General features: G+C 55.4%; 1 protein-coding gene across 1 annotated transcript; it reads left to right on the forward strand.

The window, feature by feature from the left end:
- Positions 1 to 5,267: 5,267 nt before the first annotated feature.
- Positions 5,268 to 16,094, forward strand: HRH4 (histamine receptor H4). The gene is made up of 3 exons (XM_064170566.1): positions 5,268 to 5,514; positions 9,988 to 10,154; positions 14,940 to 16,094. Exons 1-3 carry the CDS (start codon positions 5,268 to 5,270, stop codon positions 15,738 to 15,740), a joined length of 1,215 nt encoding a protein of 404 aa, XP_064026636.1. The 3' UTR covers positions 15,741 to 16,094.
- Positions 16,095 to 16,855: the final 761 nt, after the last annotated feature.

Here is a 16,855-nt window from a genome sequence, read left to right on the forward strand (position 1 = left end):
CTCAGCTGCTGCCAACCAGCACTTCCAGCTCCCTTTCTGCCAGGCAATTTCCAGCCACTCTGCCCCAGTCCTGGAGTGTTCCTGGAGCTGCTGTGACCCAGGTGTAGGCAGCACCTGCACATCCACTCCTCCAAAACACATCAGACACAGAGCCAGAACACTGAACACAAGTGATCACCTGGGGGTGCCATTAGGAACTCACACTGACACTAGGACACATCTATCACCTGATCCTAGGGAGAAGAGCCCAACCCCCACCTCACTGCAACCTCATTCAGCTGCAGAGCTGTGTTGAATTAAAATGTGTGTCCTGGTGCAAGCCTGAAGCTATTCCTGCAGAAGTAGTTCTGGCACATTTCAGAAGGTTGTGGAACTACTCACAGGAGCAGTACAACCTCCTGCTCAAAACTACTCTGAAGACAAAGGGGTGCCCTGTAGTTGTTGCTACTTCCCACCGTGAGCAGTATGCAGGTGATTGCCCTGCCTGGTGGTACAGAAGTCATCAGCTGGCTGTAGCCAGGTGGGGTTGGGCTCTGCTGCCAGGCAAGCAGCAACAGAACAGGGGGACACAGTCCCAAGCTGTGCCAGGGGAGGTCTAGGCTGGATGTTAGGAGGAAGTTGTCAGAGAGAGTGATTGGCATTGGAATGGGCTGCCCAGGGAGGTGGTGGAGTCGCCGTCCCTTGGGGGTGCTGAAGCCAAGCCTGGCTGGGGCACTTAGTGCCATGGTCTAGGTGACTGGGTGGGGCTGGGTATAGGTTAGAATCATAGAATGAGCCAGGTTGGAAGAGACCTCCAAGCTCATCCAGTCCAACCTAGCACCCAGCCCTATCCAATTGGACTATATGAGCTTGGAGGTCTCTTCCAACCTGGTTGATTCTATGATTCTGTGACCTTAAAGGTATCCAGTTCCACCCCCTGCCATGGGCAGGGACACCTCCTGCTAGCCCAGCTTGCTCAAGGCCCCATCCAACCTGGCTTTCAACATTTCCAGGCTTGGAGCCTCCCCAGCACCTCTGGGCAACCTGTTCTCACTGGAGGAATTGCTTCCCAGTGGCCAATCTACATCTAGCTTCCAGTGCAGCATACCTCTGCTTTTCTGCCTTAGCAGAGTCCATGCCTGGTGGTGCAGGACACAGCACACTGCAGCTAACAACTCAGTGGTTTGCCCAGGGTGGTTCACAGTATCACAGAGGCTGGATAAGATCCCTGAGATCATCAGGTCCAGCCTATGACTGACACCATCACATCAGCCAAACCCTGCCACCAAATGCCCCATCCAAACTCCACCACCTCCCTGGGCAGTCCATTCCAGTCTCTAATTCCCCTTTCCAGCAGAAAGTGCTTCCTAACAGCCAACTTAATCCTCCCCTGGCACAGCTTCAGGCCATGCCCTCTCCTCTTAGCACAAGCTACCTAGGAGCAGAGCAGGTTGTGGATGCTCCCTCCCTGGGAGGCATTCAGGGCTAGGTTGGGCACTGCCCATGGAGGTGTCCCTGCTTGTGGCAGGGAGGTGGAACTGGATGATCTTTGAGCTCCCTTCCAACCCAAACCATTCTGTGATTCTGTGATTTTCAGAGGACATTTTCCATAGTAATGGAATGTTGGGATTGGTTGTCACATCTGTCCCAGGCATAAATGATTCCTACCCTTGTCACCAGTGCTTCCTTTTCTCCTGGAGAGACTTCCTCTCTGCTTGTGTCTAAATGCTATTTAGTGCCAGATCTGTGCACCTCAAAGACAGCCCAGGCTTGGGCACATCAGCACATCCCTGTTGAATCAGCAGAGCAAGCAAGCCCAGGTTCACACTGGATTTAGGCTTTGGGACAATGCCCTTTTGGGTGTAAAGCTCTGCAAGTTCAAAGATGATCCCTCAAAAGGCAGGCCTGGAACAAATCAGAGCTGACACAGTGCATTTCACCCTGGATCAGCTCTTTGTTCACTGCTACAGTGACAGCATGTGGATTTCTCTGCCACTGAACCAGTGTCAAACTGGATTGGTTCTTTCGCTGAACAAGGGCCATGTTCACTGCTTGGGAATGGGATTCAGAGAGGTCTGGAAGCTGGCACAGAGCTGTCTTAACTGCTAATAAACAAAGCAGTTGAAAATGCAGTGCCAAAGAGGGTGGGCAGCTGTGTTGGAGAAGGAAATGGAGCTTGAGTATAGTCCCTTGCATGTGCCAGGCTTCCTTACCTGGTGTTTGAGTGTAATCCCTTCCCTTTGCCAGGCTTCCTTACCTGGTGTTTGGCTGTAATCCCTTCCCTGTGCCAGGCTTCCTTACCTGGTTTTTGGGTGTAATCCCTTCCCTGTGCCAGGCTTCCTTACCTGGTGTTTGAGTGTAATCCCTTCCCTGTGCCAGGCTTCCTTACCTGGTGTTTGAGTGTAATCCCTTCCCTGTGCCAGGCTTCTTTCCCTGGTGTTTGGCTGTAATGCCTTCCCTGTGCCAGGCTTCCTTACCTGGTGTTTGAGTGTAATCCCTTCCCTGTGCCAGGCTTCTTTCCCTGGTGTTTGAGTGTAATCCCTTCCCTGTGCCAGGCTTCCTTACCTGCTGTTTGAGTGTAATCCCTTCTCTGTGCCAGGCTTCCTTACCTGGTGTTTGGCTGTAATCCCTTCTCTGTGCCAGGCTTCCTTACCTGGTGTTTGAGTGTAATCCCTTCCCTGTGCCAGGCTTCCTTACCTGCTGTTTGAGTGTAATCCCTTCTCTGTGCCAGGCTTCCTTACCTGGTGTTTGGCTGTAATCCCTTCCCTGTGCCAGGCTTCCTTACCTGGTGTTTGAGTGTAATCCCTTCTCTGTGCCAGGCTTCTTTCCCTGGTGTTTGGCTGTAATCCCTTCCCTGTGCCAGGCTTCCTTACCTGGTGTTTGAGTGTAATCCCTTCCCTGTGCCAGGCTTCTTTCCCTGGTGTTTGAGTGTAATCCCTTCCCTGTGCCAGGCTTCCTTACCTGGTGTTTGAGTGTAATCCCTTCCCTGTGCCAGGCTTCCTTACCTGGTGTTCGAGTGTAATCCCTTCCCTGTGCCAGGCTTCCTTACCTGGAGTTTGGCTGTAATCCCTTCCCTGTGCCAGGCTTCCTTACCTGGTGTTTGGCTGTAATCCTTTCTCTGTGCCAGGCTTCCTTACCTGGTGTTTGGCTGTAATCCCTTCCCTGTGCCAGGCTTCCTTACCTGGTGTTTGAGTGTAATCCCTTCCCTGTGCCAGGCTTCCTTACCTGGTGTTCGAGTGTAATCCCTTCCCTGTGCCAGGCTTCCTTACCTGGTGTTTGAGTGTAATCCCTTCCCTGTGCCAGGCTTCCTTACCTGGTGTTTGGCTGTAATCCCTTCCCTGTGCCAGGCTTCCTTACCTGGTGTTTGGGTGTAATCCCTTCCCTGTGCCAGGCTTCCTTACCTGGTGTTTGGGTGTAATCCCTTCCCTGTGCCAGGCTTCCTTACCTGGTGTCCCTGAAGGCTTTCACAGGTGGGTAAGTGGTAAGGCCTGGTTAATTTTCCCCCCTCTCTTTTCATCTGATCCTGTTTCCTCTGTTTAGGTATATAAGAAGTGTCTAAGCCATGGCAGATCTGAGGCAGAGGTGAGTGAAGAGCAGTAGCAGTTTAAGTACCACTTAGGATCTGGTTTGGAAGGGGCTGCAGAAGTGCTGCAGAAGCAGAGAACTCCTGCACAGGCACAGCTTGGATCTGTGTGGGCAGCTTAATCATAGCACAGAAGCTGATGGCTTTGAGGAGCTAAATGCTGCTCAGAGCTCTGGCAGTGAAGACTTCTCTTGGCAGAATTCACACTGCAGGAAGATTCTCTTTGACCATTCATTGCCATTATACTTCCTTGCCTCACATGGGCAGTGTTAACATCAACACTAGGGCTGAATCACCAAGGGCATCAGCAGCACAGATGAAGAAGTCTTTGTGCCACACAGTGCTGGTCAGCCCACACCTGGAGCACTGCCTGCAGGTTTGGTGCCTGCTGTACAAAAGAGTTGTGCACAGGCTGGAAAGTGGCCAGAGAAGGGCCAGGAGGATGCCCAAAGGCCTGGCAGCCCTGCCCTGTCAGGAGAGGCTGAGAGCTGGGGGTGTGCAGCCTGGAGAGGAGAAGGCTCAGGGCAGACCTTGTCACCATGCACCAGGACTTGAAGGGAGGCTGTCAGCAGGATGGAGACTCCTCTGTACAAGGAGTGCCATGGCAAAGCCAAGGGGTGATGGGGACAAGTTGCTGCTGGGGACATTCCCATGGGACTGCAGGAGAAAATGTTTGCCTCTGAGAGGAGTCAGAGGCTGGAATCATCTCCCAGGGGGAGCAGTGGAGTGCCCTGCGTGGGGCAGTCTGAAGGCTCAGCCTGGCAGGGAGCTGGCCCAGCTCAGCTCTGCTGTGAGCTGGAAGGACTGGAGCAGATGGTCCTGGGGGTCCCTTCCAACCTGGCACTCTGGGGTTCTCCTATGGTTGATGAGTCTGACTGCTGCAGGGGTGCAGCTTCAGGAGGAGGTGCTTGGCTCAGCGCAGCTGGGTGCACTGCTGGGAGCTAACTGAGATGCTGGCACAGATTTTGTAGCCTTTGTTTTTCTGTGAGTGGCAGATGTCCCTGCTGACTGCAGGGGAGTTGGACTGGATGAGCTTCAGAGGTCCCTTCCAGCCCAGCCTGTTCGATGATTCCCTGCACTCTCCACCAGCAGCACCTTGCCAAACCCTGGTGGCACTCTCTCTGGGAAGAACTTCCTCCTAACATCCAGCCTGCACCTCCCCTGGCACAACTCGAGGTCATGTCTGTGTGACTGAGTTTCAAGTGCTGTGTGGCCAGCAGCATTCAGAGCTGTGCCTTTGTTCTGCAGGCTGTAGCTGCTACGGTGCAGCAGTGGAACTGTGATGAAGTCAAAGCCTGCTGGCCACTGGGGAAGCTCAGCTTGGGCAGAGCTCACTGTGCCAGAATGCTTACACAGTGCTGGTATGCAAACTGCCTGTGGGAAGAGTTGTTTTCAGACTGACTTTCCTGACCTCAGTAGATACAGATCAGCGTTCAGGAGAGGAAGAGAGGGTTTGGTTTTGAGGTGTGCTCTCGCTGCTGTTGGGAGCTGGCTAGATTTGGGTTCCAGACCAATGAGGTGCATTTAGACCAAGGAATGTGACAGACTCCAGGTCTTGAAGTCTCCAGCTCCTTTATTTTGGTATGATGAATTTTTTGGGATGTGCCAGGATCCAGCCCAGCCTGTTCATGGACTTGACTCAAGCTCTTGGGTAACCCTTCCAGATGGGATCTCTTCCCAGGCTGAGCTGACCTGGCCACAGGAGATGCACAACAGCAGCGCCCATGCTCTGCATGCGGCTGCAGCGTGCAATGGCTCTCTGCCCACGCAGGCCCTGAGCCCTGAGCTCTCCCTGGGAGTGCTGGTGCTGCTGGCCTCCCTCATGGTGCTGCTGGCCCTGGTCACCATCTTTGGGAACGTGCTGGTGATCCTTGCTTTCGTCAGGGACAGGAGCCTCCGGCACCGCAGTAACTACTACTTTCTGAACCTCGCCATCTCGGACTGTGCCGTGGGTGAGTCCTGCCTGTGCTGGCATCCTCTGTTGTGTCTGGCAGTCTGGGCAGGAGCAGTGGGCTTTGCTTTCTGCCTGGCTGCTTCTAGGAGAACTGGCTGGAGGGCTGAGCCTATAGAGTGGTGGTGAATGGTGCCACATCCAGCTGGCAGCTGTCACTAGTGGTGTCCCTCAGGGATCAGTGCTGGGCCCCATCCTCTTTAACAGCTTCATAGATGATCTGGATGAGGGCATGGAGTCAGTCATCAGCAAGTGTGCAGATGACACCAAGCTGGGGGCAGATGTGGCTGGGTTGGAGGGCAGAAGGGCTCTGCAGCAGGACCTTGACTGCCTGCACAGATGGGCAGAGTCCAAGGGGATGGCTTCAATAGCTCCAAGTGCAGGGTGCTGCACTTTGGCCACAGCAACCCCATGCAGAGATACAGGCTGGGGTCAGAGTGGCTGAGAGCAGCCAAACAGAGAGGGAACTGGGGGTGCTGATTGATACCCACCTGAACATGAGCCAACAGTGTGCCCAGGTGGCCAAGAGAGCCAGTGGCATCCTGGCCTGCATCAGGAATGGTGTGGTCAGCAGGAGCAGGGAGGTCATTCTGCCCCTGTACTCTGCACTGGTTAGACCTCACCTTGAGTGCTGTGTTCAGTTCTGGGCCCCCCAGTTTAGGAGGGACATTGAGATGCTTGAGTGTGTCCAGAGAAGGGCAACGAGGCTGGGGAGAGGCCTTGAGCACAGCCCTACGAGGAGAGGCTGAGGGAGCTGGGATTGGTTAGCCTGGAGAAGAGGAGGCTCAGGGCAGACCTTATTGCTGCCTGCAACTACCTGAGGGGTGGTTGTGGCCAGGAGGAGGTTGCTCTCTTCTCTCAGGTGGCCAGCACCAGAACGAGAGGACACAGCCTCAGGCTGTGCCAGGGGAGATTTAGGCTGGAGGTGAGGAGAAAGTTCTTCCCTGAGAGAGTCATTGGACACTGGAATGGGCTGCCCGGGGAGGTGGTGGAGTCGCCGTCCCTGGAGCTGTTCAAGGCAGGACTGGACGTGGCACTTGGTGCCATGGTCTGGCCTTGAGCTCTGTGGTAAAGGGTTGGACTTGATGAGCTGTGAGGTCTCTTCCAACCCTGATGATACTGTGAGACTGTGATACTGTGATTTCCCAGCTGTGTGTCTAGGAGAAGGGTAAGGAATGGTAGAAGCTGCATGAATCAGACTGATCCTTGACTGCTCAGGGATCCTTGGCTCCAACCTGCCTGCCATGGGCAGGGATGCATCTCAACTAGGCTTGAGTGCTCAAGGCCTCATTCAACCTGGCCTTGAACACCTCCATGGAGGGGGCATCCACAGCCACCCTGGGCAACCTGTTCCAGTGTGTGATGGTTTGGGTGTTATCTGCCCCCCCACACTTAAGGAAATCACCCAGACTAGGCTCAGTTGATCTGGAAATTGAATGAAGCTTTCTGTTTACAGCTTAGCACAAGACACAAGCTAATTCTGCTCACCAAAACATTCTAGCTAGGCTCAAACTAGCACAGAGTGGCTCACTGCCCTCACTGGGAAGAATTTCTTCCTAATGTCCAGTCTAAATCTGGCCTCTTCCAGCTCAAAGCTGTTCCTCCTTCTCCTGTCTCTAGACACCCTCATCAAATGGCTCTCTGGATCTCAGGATCCCTTTAGGTATTAGAAGGCAGCTCTAAGGTCATAGAATCATTGAATCAACCAACCAGGTTGGAAGAGAGCTCCAAGCTCACCCAGCCCAACCTAGCACCCAGCCCTGCCCAACCAACCAGACCATGGCACTAAGTGCCCCAGCCAGGCTTTTCTTGAACACCTCCAGCCACAGCCACTCCACCACCTCCCTGGGCAGCTCATTCCAATGCCAATCACTCTCTCTGACAACAACTTCCTCCTAACATCCAGCCTAGACCTGCCCTGGCACAGCTCCAGGCTGTGTCCCCTTCTTCTGTTGCTGGCTGCCTGGCAGCAGAGCCCAACCCCACCTGGCTACAGCCTCCCTGCAGGCAGCTGCAGACAGCAATGAGCTCTGCCCTGAGCCTCCTCTGCTGCAGGCTGCACCCCCCCAGCTCCCTCAGCCTCTCCTCACAGGGCTGTGCTCCAGGCCCCTCCCCAGCCTTGCTGCCCTTCTCCAAACACCTTCCAGCACCTCAACATCTCTCTTGAACTGAGGAGCCCAGAACTGGACACAGCACTCAAGGGGTGGCCTGAGCAGTGCTGAGCACAGGGGCAGAAGAACCTCCCTGCCCTGCTGGCCACACTGCTCCTGAGCCAGCCCAGGATGCCATTGGCTCTGCTGCCCACCTGGGCACTGCTGCCTCCTCTGCAGCTCCTCTCTCCCAGCACCCCCAGCTCCCTCTCTGCCTGGCTGTTCTCAGCCACTCAGTCCCCAGCCTGTAGTGCTGCTTGGGGTTGTTGTGGCCAAAGTGTAGAACCCTGCACTTGGCCTTGTTCAATCTCATCCCATTGGCCTCTGCCCACCCATCCAGCCTGGCCAGGTCCCTCTGCAGGGTTCTCCTACCCTTCAACAGCTCCACAGCTGCTCCTAGCTTGGTGTCATCTGCATACTGACTGATGCTGGACTCAATCCCCTGGTCCAGATCATCAATATAGACACTGAAGTAGTGACTTAATACACTAAATCATAACTTCAGACTTACTACACTACCACAAAACACTTTACTACTACAATGAATTCTTCTGGCCTCAACTCAATGCAAGCTGTAGATCAAATGGGGTTTTTGATGCCAGCCACAGCCTGCTGGCATCTCCCATCTGTTTTCCTTATGAGTCCATTCCTCCCATAGTGTCATGGCAGAAGTTCAGGAGAATTGGGCCCTGGGTGCCATGAATCCAGTCCTGGTGGGTGATGCCAAGCATGGGTTGGGGGATGAATGCCTTGTGCAGCACTCCCTCAGGGCTCAGGCCAGGGAAACAGCAGAGAGAGCCTGACCAAACCAGGGTCTAGAGGCGTGGTTCCAGTGAGCATCTTGACCTGAGGCTGGCAGGGAGGTGCTGTGCACTCAGCTGCTCTCTGCTCAGGACAGTATTCAGTGATCTGGGGTAGGGTGTCCCTGCCCACAGCAGGGGGATTGGAACTGGCACTGGATTTGTGGTGCCTTCCAACCCTGACTGATTGTATGATCCCATGCACTGATGAGCAGGTAAGCAGCACTCCCTGACCTGCTGCCCTCCTGGCAATACCACCCCCCCTAACTGCTGTCCCTTTGCTAGTGCTGGCTAATGAAGTGCACTGCTTTAGCCTTTAACATTTCCCTTCACTTTTAGCCCTCCAGACCTGGGGGGGCCCAGTTCTGGGGCTCAGCCCAGAGCACAGCAACCAAGCAGTGTGTGCCTGCTGGAGGTTTGCTTTCCTTTTGCCAGAGCTGCCATTGCATTGCTCAGGCCTTCTGCACAAGTCTGCTTCTCCTCCTCTCTTGCAGTTCAGTTAAGAGATGTAATTATCTACCTTCTCCATCAGTTCTTGTTTGTGCCTGGTGCCTCGTGGAGTCTTGACTCAGCCAAGAGGAAGTGATTGGTATCAGCACTGGGTGGGCCTGTAGGCTGTGTAAACCTAAGGCTTTGTCTCTGGGGTCTCTTTGCATCCACTGCTTTGTGACACTGAGAATAAGTCTCCAACAGAAATGCTTAAAGCCTGCTCTTGCATCTGTGTTTGTAGCTAAAAGCAGTCAGGACTTTCTGATGTGGTGGCAGACATGGGTCATGGAATCCTGGAGTGGTTTGGGTTGGAAGGGACCCTAAAGAACAGCCAGTTCCAACCCCCTGCTATGGGCAGGGACACCCCCCACTGGAACAGGTCACTCAAGGCCTCATCCAAGCTGGCCTTGGACACCTCCAGGGAGGTTGTGGAGCACAGAAGCACAGAATGGGATCTAAGACTGATTGAAGAGCAGAGGATGTACAGTGCTGAGGTTCCACACACCTGCTCCAGCCCCTCAATGTCCTTGGACTGAGGGGCCCAAAGCTGAACCCAGGACTCAAGCTGTGGCCTCACCAGTGGTGAGCACAGGAAGACAATCCCTGCCCTGCTCCTGCTGGCCACTCTCTTGCTGACCTGAGCCTTGGCCACCTGGGCACACCCTGGCTCATCTTCAGCCAGCTGCTGACCAACACCCCCAGGTATTTCTCTGCTGGGCAGTTTCCAGCCACTCTGCCCCAAGCCTGCAGCATTCCTGGGGTTGTTGTGACCCAGGTGCAGGACCCAGCACTTGGCTGTGCTGAACATCATACAGCTGACCTGAACCCATGGATCCAGCCTGGCCAGATCCCTCTGCAGAGCCTTCCTACCCTCCAACAGATCCATGCTCCCTCCCAGCTTGATGCCATCTGCAAACTGACTGAGTGTAAACTTACTTCTTTTAGCCCCACACCAGAACAGGGTCCCTGTGCTTCCAAGAGTGCTGCCTGCAACCCATATGAACCACAGCGTGTCTGTGTGGTTGCCTTCCACAGGTGTGTTCTGCATGCCCCTCTACATCCCTTACAGCCTGACAGGGAAGTGGCACTTGGGAAGAGACATCTGCAAGCTCTGGCTAGCCCTGGACTACCTGCTCTGCACAGCCTCAGTGTTTAACATCGTTCTCATCAGCTATGACCGTTTCCTCTCAGTTACCAAAGCTGTGAGTACCCTGCTTAGCCCTCCTCTGGCTGCCACAGCATCACTGCTGGGTTGCTCTCACCAAGCTTGGCAGTCTTGGTGAGCACAAGCCCAGATTTAATCGAGGTAGCAGCCCTGAGAAATGTGGTGGCAGGTGGAGATCACAGAACCACAGAAACATTCAGGCTGGCAGAGCCCCTCAGGATCTCCAAACCCAACCTAGATCTCTACTCTGCAAGGCTCACAGGATGATAGGGGCTGGAAGGGACCCAAGGAGGTCATCGAGTCCAACCCCCCTGCCAGAGCAGGACAATCCTATCTAACACAGATCACAGAGGAGCACATCCAGACAGGCCTGGAAAGGCTCCAGAGAAGGAGACTCCACAGCCTCTCTGGGCAGCCTGTGCCAGGGCTCTGGGACCCTGACAGGAAAGAAGTTCCCCCTTGTGTTGAGCTGGAACCTCCTGTGCTGCAGCTTCCATCCACTGCTGCTTGTTCTATCCCAGGGAGCAGTGAGCAGAGCCTGTCCCCCCCCTCCTGGCAGCCCTCAGATACTTATAAACATTTATCAGATCCCCTCTCAGTCTTCTCTTCTCCAGACTAAGCAGCCCCAGGGCCCTCAGCCTCTCCCCATCAGCCATGCCCTCCAGTCCCCTCCTTATCCTCCTAGCCCTCTGCTGGACCCTCTCCAGCAGATCCCTGTCCCTCTGCAACTGGGGAGCCCCAAATTGAACACAGTATTCAAGATGAGGTCTCAGCAGGGCAGAGTAGAGAGGGAGGAGAACCTCCCTTGATCTGCTGGACACACTCTGCTTAATGCCCCCCAGGCTCCCATTGGCCTTCTTGGCCACAAGGGCACATTGCTGTGCCATGGGAACTTGTTAGCCACCAGGACCCCGAGGCTCACCCTAAACCACATCCCCAAGCACCACATCCAAATGGCTTTTAAACACATCCAGGCTGGGTGACTCCACCACCTCCCTGAGCATTCCAGTCCCTGACCACTTTCTGCATGAAAAACTTTTTCCTCATGTCCAATCTAAACCTCCCCAGCCTCAGCTTGAGGCCTTTCCCCCCTGTCCTGTCTCCAGTTGCTTGTGAGCAGATCCCAGCAGCAGCCTCTCCATGATGTCACTTCAGGTAGCTGCAGACAGTGCTGAGCTCTGCCCTCAGCCTCCTCTGTTTCACACTACCCATCCCCAGCTCTCTCAGTCTCTCCTCAGCAGATTCACTCTCCAGGCCCTTCCCAGCTTCCTTGTCCTCCTCTGGACCTGCTCCAGCACCTCCACATCCTTCTTGTATTGTGGTGCCCAAACCTGAACACAGCACTCCAGGCATGCTCACATGTTAGGGGTTGCAAGAGACCTGGAAAGATCATTTAGCCCAACCCCTGCCACAACAGCAACTTTTTCTTTCCCACTGTCCAGTTTTCTTTTTAATCCCCTTCTGCTTCCTTTCCATTCCAGCTATTTCCCCATCTTTCTCCTTTTCTTTTCATCTCTTTCCTTTCCTCTTCATCTTTTTCTTTCATCATCTATCTCTTTTTCTCTCCATCTCCCTCTTTTCCTCTCCATCTCCCTCTTTTCCTCTCCATTTCCTTCCTTTTCCCCATTTCCCCCCTTCCATCTCCCTCCTTTCACCTCCACCCCTTTCATTTTGCTTTCCTCTTCCTTCCCTTTCCCCTTCCTCTCCCCCATCCCCCACTCCCTCCTCCTTCTCCCCCCCACTTCCTCCTCCTCCCCACTCCCTCCTCCTTCTCCCCCCATCTCCTCCTCTTCCCCACTCCCTCCTCCTTCTCCCCCCCACTTCCTCCTCCTCCCCACTCCCTCCTCCTTCTCCCCCCATTTCCTCCTCCTCCCCACTCCCTCCTCCTTCTCCCCCCATCTCCTCCTCCTCCCCACTCCCTCCTCCTTCTCCCTCCCCACTCCCTCCTCCTCCTCCCCCTTCTCTCCTCCCCCTCCTCTTCTCCTCTCCCCTTCCCTTTTTCCATCATCTCTACCCCCTTCCCACCCCACAGCTTCCCCCTTTTATTGCTCAGACCCAGAGCACCTGGGTGCTGTTGGGGTCTCCTCCCACCCCAGCTGTGACCACTTTGCCCTCCCTGCCCACTCCCCTTTTTAGTGGGCCCCAGGAAAGGCAGCAGCCCCAAGCTTGCCCAGCTGGGCAGAAGGGCCCTCCTGCTGGCATCACTGCTGAGTGCCCATGGTGCACACTGGGTGAATGGGAGTGGGCCTGGTGGCCCCTTGGTTATGCAGGATAGAGACTTGATGATCACCCTAATATCACCCATGGGTGCTGGCTGGGTCTCTTTACTTAGGCTGAGCTCCTCTCTGTTTAGCTAGAATCAGCCAAGGTTGGAAGAGACCACAAGGATCATCCAGCTCCAGCCCCCTGCCATGGGCAGGGACATCTCACACTACAGCAGGCTGCCCACAGCCTCAGCCAGCCTGGCCTTAAACACCTCCAGGGATGAGGCTTCCACCACCTCCCTGGGCAAACCTATGCCAGGCTCTAAGCACCCTCCTGGAGAAGAACTTCCTAACATCCAGGCTGAATCTCTGCATTTCCAGCTTTGTTCCATTCCCCCCAGTCCTGATGTCATTAAAAGTCCCTCCTCAGCTTTCTTGTAGCCCCCTTCAGATACTAGAAGGCCACAAGAAGGTCATAGAATCATAGAATCAACCAGGTTGGAAGAGACCTCCAAGCTCATCCAGTCCAACCTAGCACCCAGCCCTAACCAATCATCCAGACCATGGCACTAAGTGCCTCATCCAGTCCCTTCTTGAAGACCCCCAGGGACGGTGCCTCCACCACCTCCCTGGGCAGCCCATTCCAATGCCAATCACTCTCTCTGTGAAGAACTTCTTCCTAACATCCAGCCTAGACCTACCCTGGCACAACTTGAGACTGTGTCCCCTGGGAGCCTCTTATTTCTGCTCATTTATGAAGAGCTGAAGTGCTTGGCTGAGCTGGAAGCTCCTGGGGGAGTAGTGTTGTTGTCACAGGATTGTTGGGGTTGGAAGAGCCCTCTAAGATTACCAAGCCCAGCCTTCATCCCAGCACCTATGGCTGTTAGCCCATATCCCGGGCTGCCATAGCCACCTGGTGCTTGGGCACCTGCAGCCATGGGGACTCCACCACCTCCCTGGGCAGTCTGCTCCAGTGCCTGAGCATTCCTGCAGCAAAGAGACAGATTGCTTCTCGTGTCCAACCTAAGCCTCTCCTGGCACAAGTGCAGGCCAGCTCAGTAAGTTCAACCTCCTGCCAGAGCAGGACCAGAGAATCCAGCACAGGTCACACAGGAACACATCCAGACAGGGCTGGGAAGGCTCCAGAGGAGGAGATTGTACAACCTCTCTGGGCAGCCTATGCCAGGGCTCTGGGACCCTTACAGTGAAGAAGTTCTTCTTCAGGTTGAGGTAGAACCTCCTGTGCTGCAGTTTCCATCCCTTGCTTCTTGTCCTATTCCCAAGTGAGCAGAGTTTGTCCCCTCCCTCTTCACCCCCAGCCCTCAGGTATTTATAGACGTTGCTGAGATCTCCTCTCAGTCTTCTCTTCACCAGACCAAACAGCCCCAGGGCTCTCAGCCTCTCCTCACAGGGCAGTGTTCCAGCCCCTTCACCATCTTTGTAGCCCTCCCTTGGACTCTCTCCAGCAGATCCCTGTCCCTCCTGAACTGAAGAGCCCAGAGCTGGATGTGCTATTCCAGGTGGGGGCCTGGATCCGTTGGCCACACTGCTCTTAGTGCACCCCAGGACCCCATTGGTCTTCTTGGCCACCAGGGCTCGTTGCTGCCCAGCAGTGCCCCCAGGTGCTTCTCCACAGGGCTGCTCTCCAGCAGATCACCTCCCAGCCTGTCACGGAGCTAAGCTGGAGGTGGGGAGAGTGAGGCTGGAGGTGAGGAGGAAGTTGTTGAGCAGGAGAGTGGTGAGAGGCTGGAATGGGTTGCCCAGGGAGGTGGTTGAGGCCCCATGGCTGGAGGTGTTTGAGGCCAGGCTGGCTGAGGCTGTGTGCAGCCTGCTCTAGGGTAGGGTGTCCCTGGGCATGGCAGGGGGGTTGGAACTGTCTACTCCTTGTGGTCCCTTCCAACCTTGACTGATTCTGTGATTCTGTAGTGCTGCAGTTTGTTGCTGCTTCTCAGGTGCAGGACTGCCCTTACCCTTGTTTGAACCTCCTCAGGTCCCTCTCCTACTCCTGCTGGTTCCAAACCGTGTCTCTCCTCCTGACATTGAGATGCTTGAGTGTGTCCAGAGAAGGGCAACGAGGCTGGGGAGAGGCCTTGAGCACAGCCCTACGAGGAGAGGCTGAGGGAGCTGGGATTGGTTAGCCTGGAGAAGAGGAGGCTCAGGGCAGACCTCATTGCTGTCTACAACTACCTGAGGGGAGGTTGTGGCCAGGAGGAGGTTGCTCTCTTCTCTCAGGTGACCAGCACCAGAACGAGGGGACACAGCCTCAAGCTGCACCAGGGGAGATTTAGGCTGGAGGTGAGGAGAAAGTTCTTCCCTGAGAGAGTCATTGGACACTGGAATGGGCTGCCCGGGGAGGTGGTGGAGTCGCCGTCCCTGGAGCTGTTCAAGGCAGGACTGGACGTGGCACTTGGTGCCATGGTCTGGCCTTGAGCTCTGTGGTAAAGAGTTGGACTTGATGATCTGTGAGGTCTCTTCCAACCTTGGTGATACTGTGAGACTGTGATACCTTTCCCAGGCTCGCAGGATGCTCGGGGTTGGAAGGGACCCGAGGAGATCATCGAGTCCAAGCCCCTTGCCAGAGCAGGACCATCCTACCTTTCTCCTTGCTTTCCTCACAGGTGTCTTACCGAGCCCAGCAAGGAGTGGCTTCCAACCCCGTTGCCATGATGGTGGCCACCTGGGGCCTGGCCTTCCTGCTCTACTGCCCCGCAGTGCTGCTGTGGGAGCGCGCGGCCGGGCGCAGCGTGGTGCCGGCGGACCAGTGCCACGCCGAGTTCTTCCACAACTGGTACTTCCTCCTCTCTGCTTCCACCCTGGAGTTCTTCCTGCCGCTGCTCCTCGTCACCTACTTCAACCTGCACATCTTCCGCGACATCCGGCGGCGCAGCAGCCCGCGGCAGCCTCAGCAGCCCAGCAGCAGCGGCAGCAGCAGCAGCAGCAGCAGCAGCATCAGCAGCAGCCTCTCCTGCAGGCTTTGCCTCCCGCCGAGGCCAGCAGCGCTGGAAGCAGAGGACAGTGTCTCTTCCTCCGTGAGGCCAAAGAAAGAGGCTTTGGTAGCTGAGGGTTCGCCACCATCCAGAGGCGACTCTGGCGCCCCAGAGAGTGACTTCTCCGCCCCTTGCCGCGCCAGGAGCAGGGCGAAGCTGCAGCGGGACAGGAGGGTCGCCAAGTCCCTCGCCGTCATCGTCTGCGTCTTCGCCGTCTGCTGGGCGCCATACACCCTGCTGATGATCGTCCGTGGGGCCTGCCAGGGCACCTGTGTCCACAACTCCCTCTATGAAATTACCTTCTGGCTTCTGTGGCTCAACTCCTCTCTGAATCCCTTCCTCTACCCTCTCTGCCACGTGAAATTCCGAATGGCTTTCGCCAGAATGCTGTGCCCCAGGAGGTTTGCAGCGCTGAAATCGAGCTCCTTCTAGAATCAGAGAATCAGAGAATCAACCAGGTTGGAAGAGACCTCCAAGATCATCCAGTCCAACCTAGCACCCTGCCCTAGCCAATCCTTCTAGGAGGAGAGAGAAAGAGGAGGCTCTAGGGGAGCTGGGGGAGGGATCTAAGTAGCCAGAGTTTGAAGTGAGTCCTTTCCAGTTAGTCTGGTTAGAAGGCTAAGCTTGACTGCTGCAGAGAGCCCAGCACAGAGCCACAGAGATCATAGAACGGTTTAGGTTGGAAGGGACCTCAAGGATCAGCCAGTTCCAACCCCCTGCCGCAGGCAGGGACATCTCCCACTAGAACAGGTTGCTCAAGGCCTCATCCAGCCTGGTCCTGAACACCTCCAGGGAGGTTGTGGAGCACAGAAGCACCCAATGTGATCAAAGAGGGTGCTGGAGCCCTGAGCAGGCTGCCCAGAGAGGTGGTGGCGTCTCCTTCTCTGGAGATCTTCAGATCCCTCCTGTGTGACCTGCTTAGGTGGTCTGCTCTGCAGGGGGTTGGACTCGGTGATCTCCAGGGGTCCCTTCCAGCCCCTAGCATTCTGTGATCTCTGCAGCTTCATCCTTGAGCCAGGAACCAGAACTCTTGGGCACTGTGTGAGGGCTAGCCCAAGCATGTGTGCTCCTGGGGAATCCTCCAGTGCCTCTGCTGCTCTCTAGTTCTTGAGGACCATGAGCCCCACGGAAGCTGCACAGGTGAGCAGATGATGGGAACCTCACCCTACATCTGCCCTGAACCCATGGGCAGTGGAGCTGCTCTGATCCATGGGGGCTGTGTGGACGAAAGGCATCAGTAAGGCTGCTGCTAAGAGAGCAAAACGACACAACAGGCAAATGCAGGTTTCACTTCGTGGGACAGCTGGACCTGTGAGGGGCTGCCCCCATGTGCATTGTTGGTGGCAGTGGCCAGACAGCTTTCCTGTCCTGCATTAGAGATAAATGACAATCTCTTTGGAAGTGCCCCAATAAAACTGCTTTGAAGCACAGAACTTCCTTGGCAGCTGCTCTGGGAAAGAAATCAGTCAGGTTTTATAGGGAAGACTCAGATGTGTGTCTAAGGGCAAGCAGTCCCTCTGGGGCACAGCTGAGGCCACAGCTGGAGC

The sequence above is a fragment of the Pogoniulus pusillus genome, chromosome 34 (genome assembly GCF_015220805.1).
Source record: "Pogoniulus pusillus isolate bPogPus1 chromosome 34, bPogPus1.pri, whole genome shotgun sequence".
Classification (NCBI taxonomy): Eukaryota; Metazoa; Chordata; class Aves; order Piciformes; family Lybiidae; genus Pogoniulus; species Pogoniulus pusillus.

Bases quoted from the DNA above. Each gene is read 5' to 3' on its own strand.
- HRH4 (XM_064170566.1), top strand. From the start codon at position 5,268: ATGCACAACAGCAGCGCCCATGCTCTGCATGCGGCTGCAGCGTGCAAT. The intron at 5,515-9,987 runs GTGAGTCCTGCC...TGCCTTCCACAG, and splicing joins CATCTCGGACTGTGCCGTGG to GTGTGTTCTGCATGCCCCTC. The intron at 10,155-14,939 runs GTGAGTACCCTG...CTTTCCTCACAG, and splicing joins TCCTCTCAGTTACCAAAGCT to GTGTCTTACCGAGCCCAGCA.